The following is an 11021-nucleotide window of genomic DNA, read 5'->3' as shown; positions in this document are numbered from 1 at the left end:
CGCCTTCTCCAAGCCGCCTCCCTGCGGCTGTGCTATTTGACTAATTCTCTTCTTTAACATCATTAACATTTATATATATTTTCGTCCAAGGATGGCGCGAGAGTGTGTCAGTCATTTTTAAGAGGACAAGCGTCGGTGAAGTGTGAAAGCAAAAAAGAAAGAAGGCATGGTTTCTTCAGGAGGTCACTTAATTCCTTTAATTAGGAAGCACACACGGAGGTTTGCTAAATAGTTTAATTGAATCATAATAATCTGCCTTCTTTTTTTGCTTCATTCCCCCCCCCCACACTATTTGTTTTGCCCGAAAACTGTAAAACATATCTGAAGCGGTGCTTTTGCTTTTGTGCGAGGAGGAAACAACATCATAAATAATAAAGAGCAAATGCTGCAGATGCACAGCTGCGGCATTCCTGCACAGGACCGACAGAAAACGCACGCAGGCAAACATTTAAAGGTCGACTTTCTGTGCCTGTTTTGTTTATAGTGCAGCATTTCAAATCGTGCATATTTTTAAATCCATCCACACGAGCACCGTGTGTGATTTTAAATGGTTCATGATTTTAAAAAACTGGAAATTTCATCAAATCTTGCGCAAAAAAATCAGCATTATTATTATTATTATTAACCAAATGCGCACTGCATCTTTTATTTTGAAGCTATTTTAAACCTCTAAGTCTGCCTTTCTTCTGCTTTTTCCCCATCTTGCTATAATAAAGCATTTCTCCCCGGGCTTTATTGATCACTCACTCTGAGCTAATGTAATTATCCTCATCAATAGGGTGACTGCAGGGAGAATCATTATGTGGCTGACATTGATAAATGATCAGGCCAAATGCGGACCTTTTCTCCCAGGAAGACCTCTCCCCCCAGAGCCCCCACTCCCGGGCCCACATAAAGTAGTCATAGAAACACCTTATGGTGAGGAAAAGTGCTGAAATGTTCAAATAAAATAGCAAAATTGTGCGGACAACCTCCCGATTTAAACACCTTTTAATTCTCCAACGTGCATAAAAGCATTTCATGCAAAAGTAAAAAAGAATAGGCTAAAAAAATGTGCATTTTCTTCGATTTGTGGTGTATTGTAGGGAATTTATGTGTTTTTTTGTGCGGGTGGGGGCCCGCCTGTGACAGGGAGGAGATGAAGGGGAGGAGTTGTTTGGTTCGGCTGGATCATCCATCATTCCCTGTCAAGACACATGGGCACAAGGAAAAACAGCAGAGGCAATCTACCTTCTGTCTCATCGGGAAAGGAGAGAAAGGGGGGAGGGATGATGTGTATGGAAAGAGAAAGGGAAACAAAACCATTCATATTTAAAAAAATAAAATAAAATCCACCCCATCCGCTGGCAGTCCACGCCTTTCCTCTCTTTTAAAATCGAATGCTTTCAATAATCTTAATTCCGCTTCTATCATTTCTGTTCAAATCAGGAACAAATGTGCTGGGAAGTGGTTGCAAAACAAACAAACAAACAAACAAACAAACAATGGGCCTGTAGAGGTTTAAATACGAGGAGAAATGCATTATTAACAAGACGAGCGGGGTGCCAAGCAATAAAAACATCCACACTTCACCGGCAGGTGTTGAAGAAATAACACAAACTGCCAGACAACAAATAGTATATTTCATAAATAATAAAGATTACATTAACGAAGGCGAACCTCGAGCCCGGAGGGGGGGGGGAAATGCAAGCTAAATTAAGCATCTAAATTTAGACTGAAATATGTTCAAGGCTATTTACTACAGTAAATGTCATATTTTTATCAATATTTGTATGGTGTTATTTGTATTTAAAATGGCTGAATATGCCGCCCCACAAGTGCTGCAAAACCTGCAATTACGAGCAACACCGAGCACTGAATTCAAGTGACAAACACAAATATATAATTATAACAAATGTATAAATATACAGTAGTTGTAAGAGATCGGGGGAAACGGCTCATTTGTGTTTTAAGGCCTTTAAAAACTATGAATTGTGTCTGTTTTGTTTGCAAAAATGTCATAAAAAAATGAACGTATGGAGTTGTGGTTCATGTTTGAAAATACTCCAATTATATTCTAATTATTTTGTAATTCTAATTATATTTCTCATTATATTTAATGCCTTTAGGATTATTTACGTGGGGAACGCACGTGCACGTGAGTGTTATATTTAAAATAATTCGTACAGAATATTACATTTCAAAAAAATGAATTAATAGTAATAAAAAAAAGCAGACGAGGTTGAAATTGGCCGAAGTTTGAAGGTCGTCTTCGTGTCCGGTTCTGGTTCTATCTCGTGCGAGCACCGTAAAGCAGAAAAAGGCCTGTTGTTGCGCCTGCAGTTCCAAACTCGGCCGACAGGCGCCGCTGCCAAACCCCGCAACAGGGGAGGATGCAGCAGCGAGCCCCTGTAAAAACACTTTCATTGCTCTTCTTTCAAAGAAAACTCCAAATATTTTCTTTTTTTAAACTCCACATGATTGATATCTATTCATAATACATCTATATATTTTCTGACAGCTAAAGAACGCTTTTTACTTTTTATATACACAACCCCTTTAGGCTCACACACGATCAATTATAGTGATAATGTTATATTTAAGAAGGCCCCATTTTTTTTAAACAAACGGTGCAAAACATTTGTAAATTTGTGTAAAAACTACTGCAATAATAATAATAATAATAGAAAATGTGGAAAACCCACCTAATCAGGCACAAATGTACCCCCAAAAAAATCCAAAAATGAAATATTTATTACAGCATTTGTGACTGAACACCTTTTTAAAACAATACGTCACAGTCCTCATACAAGTATTTTTAATGTATTTTTTGACAAAGCTTTTAAGGGAGACGGCATCTTATCTTCTAGTGAGGAACACGTGCTGAGAGGGGGGGGGGGGGGGGGGACAAAGAAAAACCCAAAATAAAAGCAGGAGGAAGGAATTCATGGACATATACAATATCAATGCCACAGCAGATCTGAAACTAGCAAAAAACATTCTTTTTTTCAATTGAGGTAAACACATAGAATATCTAACATGAAACAATTAATAGACTGAACTCTGTACGAAGTTTGTTACAATAGTCTCTCAGCTTTTTTCTTCTTTTATTACCCCCTCCCCAAAAAAGCATGAGTTCATAATTTAAGTGTTTTTTTCTTCTTTTTTGTGGCTGCATGAACAGCTTCTCTTCAGTGCCGCGGAACCAACATGTGTACAGTCCGAGAGTGTTGATCTGCAGATAAAAAAGAAGCAGAGTGGGATGTCACTTTTTTCTTTTGTCCCCTCCCACTGTGGAGCTTCCTTCCTTCGGCTCTTCAGCAAATAAGAGTCCCGGGTTAAAAAAAAAAAGGTATAAAAACCAACACAATCCAGTGCTTGGGCAATTTTAAACAGGGCAACATTCATTCATGAGCCTTTATAGTAACAAAAAATCTTCAGGAGAGATCCGGTGTCACCGAGCCTGGCAGCCTTTTCCCATCATCTGCTCTTAAGGTGGGGTGGGGGTGGGGGCCAGGATCTGATGGCCATGTGTGGTGTTTTTTGAGATGTTCCATCTTCTTCTGTTGTTTAATAATAGTGCTGTGCTGCTCCTCCAGGAGAAAAAACCCTAAAAACTAGCTCAGAAAACATAAAAATCCAAAGTTTTAACTTATTAACTATATTTTTATACTACAGTAGTAATAACTCTTGGAGTTTTTTCTTTTTAAAGTCTTCCAGAGTGATTTTTTCGAAGCGCCAAGAGTGTGTGTTTTGTCCGCTCTTTTTTGAAAAGTGTTGCGTTTGCGTCCTCTGGTGCAGCCAAAAGCCCAAGACTTTACAATGTGTCAGCTTGGTCCTCCGCTGGGGTGAAAGTGTAACAAAACAAAGTTAGAAAAAAGAGTCGTCACAGTTTGTCTGGAATTCTTCAGTTCCTTTAAAAATAAAAAAAAAGTCATCATGGAGGGACGCCGCCGCCTTAGTCTTCTTTTTTTCTTTACATAAAAGCAGTCGCGGGCTCTCCCTTCAGGCGTGGATGTCCAGGCCCGCTCCTCCAGTGGCGGGGTCCATGGGCGTGAGCAAGGGCGGTCTCTGCTGAGCAGATATGGCCATCCCCGGGTGGGACGAGGGTCCTCTGTGCATCAGCATGGCGTGGTGGTGGTGAGGGTGGTGGGGGTGATACGTGTGAAGAGCAGGCGGTGGAGGAAGGGGTCCGTGTCGCAGCTGGCCGGGGTAGGGGGTCATCTGATGGGGGTTGATGTAAGTAGAGGGGGCCATGCTCACGCCCATAGGACCGCTCTGAGGTACGTAGTCGCCCGGCACGCCTGGCAGACCTGACAAGAAGAAGAAGAAGACATCATTTTATGTATTTCTTTTTTTTACAGCACTCGTGCTCCTGCCGGCTAAAAGAGACGTTACTGCAGCGCGCTATTTCAAGGCTTTACGACGCCCAGTAGCATTGCGGTCGGCCGCCATATTGACGTGCGTCGCGTGCCTGCCCCCTGCTGTGTTCAAGGAACACGCATGCTCGCTCTCACACGGGGGTGTTTGATTTAAGGCGCGCTCACGCTAGGCCATCCAAAGTGCCGTGCTAAAGTTGGTTTGACTCGCGCGAGCGCACCCGACCTGGACGCGCTGCATCGTCTAATGCAGCGCTTCTCAGATACAGTAGTGGGGTGGGCCCCCTGGGGTTGGTGACATACTGGGCAGGGCATGAGAGGCCCTCATAAAATTTCTGCAAGGTTGGTCTCTTAGCGTCTTTATTCATGCTTGAACAACGCGAGTGCCGGCAAGTCATCCAGTGGTTTGTACAGATGAATACTTACATCTTACAGGCGCTCTATAGTGTTTTACATCCGGAAGGTCGTGACAGAAAATAATTGAGCACCGCTGATTTAATGTGATTGCTTTTTTCAACAGTTATTCATGACCACCACCACCCTGACTGCCAAGGGCCCAAAAAATATGTAATTATTCAAAAGCAAAAAGAGGGGGGGCACAATATGATTTTATTTTTTCATGGCGTCCAGAATCCCTGGCGGCAGTCCTGCCACTGCCCTGCGGAGCACAAATAAGCACCACGACTCAAAATAAGCCACAAAGTAAAGTTGCGGTGATACAGCGTTGTGTAATGAAGTGATGGCGTGGAGCAGTGTGAGTGCCCCTAAAACAGTGCGTACGTGACAAAGACACTTGCATCTACTTCCGCGACGGAGCGCCGCGGCCATCTTGTTCACGTACGTGTTCCACAGCGTCTTCGTCACGTTCACATACACGACAAATCTGACCAGAACTGGACTTAGGAGACCAGGTGGGGGGGTAAGTCGCTGTGATTGGACTACAAAGCTGATGGGGACGTCATGTAGTTCACCTGAACTATCCCTTTAAGGCCGTGTCAGGATGTCAGGGGTGCACGGGTGGAAGAGCCCCGGTTTGTTTCCTGAACCCTCTCATTCTCAGCGTTTGCATGGCCTTTGACCCTGTGGGCGGCAGGCACAGTTTTGAATTTTTTTACAATTCATTTTACTGTGCAGCGCTTGTTTTGCACATTTTGTTAACTGATCAAGTCTTTGAACAGAAAGTGTGACTATAAGTGGAAGTAAGAAGGGGGCAGGGAAGTGGGCGGCGCACCCTGGTGATCCATGTGATGGTAGCCTCCTGGCTTTGCTAGGCTTGCTGTGTTCACGTTTGTGGTAGACTGAATATTCTAGACTAAATGCTGAGGATACTTGTTGGAAACGGGGGCGGGCGGGTGGGGGGTTGGTAGGAAATGGTTGGGGTCCGCTCTTACAGGCCAGCACCTTCAGGGAAAGTATGGCGAGTACAGGGGGTACGGTAATGGTGGTGGTGGTGGTAGTGGGGGTCACGCTGGAGCCAGGGGGGCCTAGGATCTGGGCTGGGGTCTTGGGGGGGCTGGCCCACTCTGTAATGTGAACCCCTGGGGGATTAGAAGCTGTAATAGGAGGGGAGAGGTCGCTGCAAGGTCACTAAGCATGCTCACTCTCTGCATTCCTGCACCTTAGTACACTGCAATTAAGAAATTACACTGGAGGGCCCTTGTGAGGGGAAGAGGAGGACAGAGAGGAGAGGAAAGGTAGGTTTTGGGGGGGGGCTGGTAGAGAGGGGTGACAGCGCAGACCTGAGATTAATGACCGATCTCATTGGCTGAGAGGCTGGGCCATTTTCCAATACTCCCCACTTGCATGTCACATCATTGGAAATGCACATATTTGTGGGAGCAGGTCTCTTAAAACCTCACTACCGGGGTCATAAAATAAATAAATCATTCAAGGAGGGGGGCGGCCGCGATGGTGCCCCCCCACCGTCCCCGCCTCCATATAACCTGGAGCAGCTCCTGTTAAAAGAGCCAGCAGATGTTTTTGACACTGTAAACTGGTGATCTCCACGCTTTGGAAGAAGCTGCAGCCATTCCATTACGAAGCACACCGCCTCCTTTATTAACAAGAGTGTTAAAACCATGTGAGGACACACTGGACGCCCCCCACCACCCCCAAGCCGCATGCCTGTTGGCTGCTGTTATGGCACAGTGCTCATGCTCAATGGCCGGCCGTAATTAAGTAGCAAATACGCCATATTGTGCGGCTGTGTAATCAAATCAAGAGAGAATAATATTCCTCTGTATTAAGCTATTAATGTAATTGGTCATGAAGCGGAAAGTGCTTGACGTAATTAAATAGTCTCAAAATTATACGAGCGCCCGTATTAAGAATTAGCCAACCTGAGCTAATGTTGTCGCTGTGTGGCTGTTTTAGGGAACATTGCTTCCGGATTTTTCCAAGCACAGATGAGGAGGTTAGAAAAAAAAGAAAAAAACCGAGAGTGAGAGGAGACAAGGACCAGAGGGGTGAAATGATCTCTGTCGCTGGAATGGCGTCTTTGACCCGTCAGAAAAATCCAGTCGTCCATTTACATATAAAGAGTTCTTTTAATCAAGGTAAGTGCTATTATATTGTGGCTCATTGCGCAGCACAGTTTAGGTGTTAAGATAAATTATCCTCCGGAACCTCGGCCGCCCTTTGGGGCTCCATTTTTCAAATGTCAGCACTGTGGTGGGAAGCGGGGTCCTGGCTGGTACCTCAGTAGGCTGCCTCCATTTAGCTGCATTCCTGTGTGTGTATACATATATGTGTGTGTGTGTGTGGTCCTTTAGCCGCTATGCTAACAGCTACATAAATTTATCACAATGTCCTGTCTGGGGCACCTCACCACTAACCCCGCCCCCTCTCACAGCCCCTTAAATTGTCACCATCCAGTAAAAAATAATCAAAACACATCCCGGCTCAAAACAAACCCCCTCCTGTGAAGGATCAGCCATGCCACCCCCAGCCCCCAGTATATCTTGTTCTGGGGGCTGGGGGGGCGTAATGTACTGCGGCATTCCCATCTTTGCATATAAGATAATTTGGGCATCAATCCTTCCCCGGACAGATTTATGTCACTCGGAGGACAGTTTCACTTCTCCTTCTTTATCGCTTCACTGGAGCCTGCTTAATTTCCAACCCCCCCACCTCTCCAGCCCCCTCCCAAATAGCCCCATTCCCCAGGAGATGTTATTTTTTCCCTAAATGTCCAACATTTGCATCCTCGGCTGTCCAGGAGGAGAGTGATGGCGCTGTTGTGATAAATAAATGACCGTCCGTCCTCTTGTTGTCTGGCGCCACAAGTCCCGTCCTCTCCTTCCTGGGACGACCGGGGGGCCTTCTTTTTCCCAACTTAATTCATCCTTAACTACTCCCCATCCCTGCCTCCCATCCTGCTCTGAAACGTCCCTTCTATCGAGGTGGAAACATCAAAGCTGAAAGCCCCACGCAAGCTGGGAAAGACATCAAAAAGACAAATAAAGAAGACAAAGAGCCCGGTACTTACTTCCCCCTTTTTTCTTTGCGTTTTTGCTTTACAAGACGGAGGTTACATGTAGTGCCATTGCCCATCCATGCCCATATTCATCCCCATTCCACTCATAGGCCCTGGGAGGAGGAGAGAAACGCCAAAGAGGAGTCAGAATCATGAGTGAAGATCAGACAGGGTAGCTTGAGATGGAAGAAGGACCAAAGAGGAAGACATGACCGCTTCATTACCATGAAATTATTCTTTTTATTTTTACAATGTGATTTTTTTGCTTTTTTTTAAATTTCATTTTTTTTAAGTTTCTGCATATGTTTTTTTAATATTTTTTTTCCGTTTTCATTTGTGTTCACCATCGTTCTGGTTAAAGTCACTCCGCTTTCCATCAGTGATTCAACTGAACGAGAGAGAAGAGTTGGGAGAATTTCGATTAACAGGGCTGTCAAAAACAGCCATTTAATGGCAGCAACTAATTCATTCCATGAATTCCGTTGACATTGTTAGCGTCATCAAGGCATGCGCATCATCACCACATCTGTCTGTCAAGAGCGTCCCCACAGAGTCTGCCGCTCTTTCATAACTTTATTGTGACCAGAACGCATCAACAGCAGAGCAATTCCAACACTACATACGCATCCCCAACTCACAAACACGTCTCTAGTCCGCGCCCCCTGGAAACTACACTTCCTCATTGCCACTAGACTACAGCGAGGTGCATTCACTGACACTCTGAAAATCACAAAGTCTTTTTTATGTGTGTATTTGTGGTCGAAATAAACAGAAATACAAAAAAAACTGCAAGTGGGTATGCTTATCTGTCACTAACCCAACTCTTACTGCGCACGTACAATTTGCTGCATTTAAGTATGCTCGAAAATACCAGAAAATACGTCCTCACTCAAAAGATGTGAATTCAGCTTCAGTTATGTGTGTTTTTGAACCCGACCCTTCATGGCTCATAATAGTGCAGTTAAAGCGTGACTCAATACTCTTTTTAAACTATTGATTTATCATCTACAGCAGAGAAAATAGAGCCGTGAATATGCTATAATTATCTTTTGGAATTTCTGTTTATTAATTTGATGTTACATAATATTTATTTGACTATTATTTATCATTATATAGGCCAGAAAGTAGTTGCTACAGACTCAACAGCACCTCTGCTGGTTGCACCCAAAAAGTGCACTAATGTTGCCATCATTCCACAATCAATTCCACGCAATTCACGGCATTTTTAACAGCCAAATTAATGGAAGGATCACGTAAAATTATTATTGATATTATTATTTTTGGTCACTTTTGTAGGACTAAAGGAAGAAAGCAACAGAAAAAGTGTTGATATCGTGCTTGTGCAGCTCGTGCTAGGTGTTAGCGCTCATGCCACAGACGGTGTGGATGGATCACTTTTGGAAGGGTGGGGGGGGGTGGGCACACACAAAAAGCAGGCAGGGAACTCACCGGCCGGTCGGATCCCCATGTGCTGCTGCCCGTCCAGCACGAAGCTGCCCATGGGCTGGCCCTCGGGACTGTACGCTGCTCCTTGGCTCACTGAAGGATCAAGAAGAAAACCTGATTGTAGTCAAAACGCGGGCATGAGGAAGGGGGAAAGGGAGGAGGAGGACGAGGGTTTGGTTTGGGAAGAGGTTGGTGGGGGCGGTGGGGTGGGGGGGGGGGGGGGGGGGGGAGGAGTGGAGGAGGAAGAAGAAGAGAAAACACACCAGACAATCAGCAATTGTCTCAGCTCCAGCCCAAACATACTGTAAGACATTGTGCTCATGTTTGTGGACTGCATTGAGGGGCGCGTGGCACGCACACACACACACACACACACACACACACACACACACACACAATGACATACAGCGCAAACATTCTTCCCACACTACTGGATGGAAGGAGGCATGCATTAAAAGTGTTAATTGCCAGAAATATGACAATAAAAATGTGACCGATTATCTGCTTTTATCATCCTGTTTGTATTGTGGAGGAGAATTATCTTTGCATAATCTGCCATCAACACACATCAAGCAGCCATGCTCTTCAGATGGGACAGGCTCCGTGTACCGCACGTACCGCACGTGTACCGCACGTACTGCACGTAGTCTGCGCTAATTAGGATGAGGGTGATGGAATCATCCCAAATGACAACATACAAATAAATGTGGAGCCAATTCATATTTAATAAACGGCAACAAAAAAAGAACGCTACGCATAACGTTCAACGCCCCCTCGGTTGCGCAGTTGGGATTATCGGGGAAAAATATGCCTCGACAGTCGCGGCTCCAACCGCCGTCGGGAATGACGTCACGCTATACGTCGGCGTACATCACGGGACCTCAGTTTAGCGAGCGCTCTGCTTTTTCTTTGGTTTTTTCTGTCAACATCAGTAGTGGTTAACTTCTTTTTACACTTCAATGACAATTCATGTAGAAAAAAATGGAATTACCATCATCGTTAAGGACTAATATTTGTTTTTACCTCTTAATGTTAACGGCGGTTAACTTCTTTTTACACCTGTTTGACAAGCATGTCCAAAAAGTATACTCAATCATTGTCAGCGTCTTAATATCAACAGTGGTTAACTTATTTTTACACTTGAGTGACTAGCAACGTTAATGTGTTACTTAAGTTCTTCTTAGGCATGTATGGCAAATAAAAATGGTTAAAAAATGTCACTTCAAATCACTTCCACAAAACCACAAATCAAATCACTTTGCCTAATGTCATCATTTGTCAGTGCAGTCAACATTTGTATTTGTTTCATATTATATTTGTATTTTTAATGTTTTTCTTAACGTAACAGTGGTTAACTTTATGACAGTTAAGCGTGTTAAAACATCTTTTTACATAACACTTTAATGACTTTTAGGAATGTTAACACATTACTTAAGTTCTTTTGCCCCTTTTATGACAAATAAAAACTGCTAGAAAAATGTGAAATCAGTTTAATTTAATTCGCTTAATTTGTCATTAAAGTCAAAATTTGCATTGGTTTCGTATTCTGTTTGTATTTGAATGTTTTTTACGTAAAAGTGGTTAACTTTTGTGTGAAAACATTACTTCACTTATTTTTATATCTTAAGATCAACAGTGGTTAACTTATTTTTGCACTTGAATGACTTTTAGGAATGTTAACATGTTACTTGAGTTCTTTTCACACTTGTATAACAAATAAAAATAGTTTAAAATGTTAAATT

At 43.6% G+C, this 11021-nt stretch overlaps 1 protein-coding gene across 5 annotated transcripts in view; it reads right to left on the bottom strand.

The window, feature by feature from the left end:
* Positions 1 to 2715: 2715 nt before the first annotated feature.
* Positions 2716 to 11021, bottom strand: part of meis2a (Meis homeobox 2a) — a 109616-nt gene continuing 101310 nt past the window's right edge. For 2 of the 5 annotated variants that reach the window (XM_054797487.1, XM_054797488.1), the window contains exons 11-13: positions 9283 to 9393; positions 7846 to 7946; positions 2716 to 4292 (exon numbers count right to left, since the gene is read on the bottom strand). In XM_054797487.1, the coding sequence (XP_054653462.1) occupies positions 7888 to 7946; positions 9283 to 9393 (170 nt within the window). In that variant the 3' untranslated portion in view covers positions 2716 to 4292; positions 7846 to 7887. The remainder of the gene's footprint in view (positions 4293 to 7845; positions 7947 to 9282; positions 9394 to 11021) is intronic. The other 3 variants (XM_054797489.1, XM_054797490.1, XM_054797492.1) reach the window with 3 other exon arrangements.

The sequence above is a fragment of the Dunckerocampus dactyliophorus genome, chromosome 13 (genome assembly GCF_027744805.1).
Source record: "Dunckerocampus dactyliophorus isolate RoL2022-P2 chromosome 13, RoL_Ddac_1.1, whole genome shotgun sequence".
In the NCBI taxonomy this organism is placed as follows: Eukaryota; Metazoa; Chordata; class Actinopteri; order Syngnathiformes; family Syngnathidae; genus Dunckerocampus; species Dunckerocampus dactyliophorus.
Note: the sequence above shows the minus strand (reverse complement) of the source record. Positions and strands in the feature narration are given on the sequence as shown.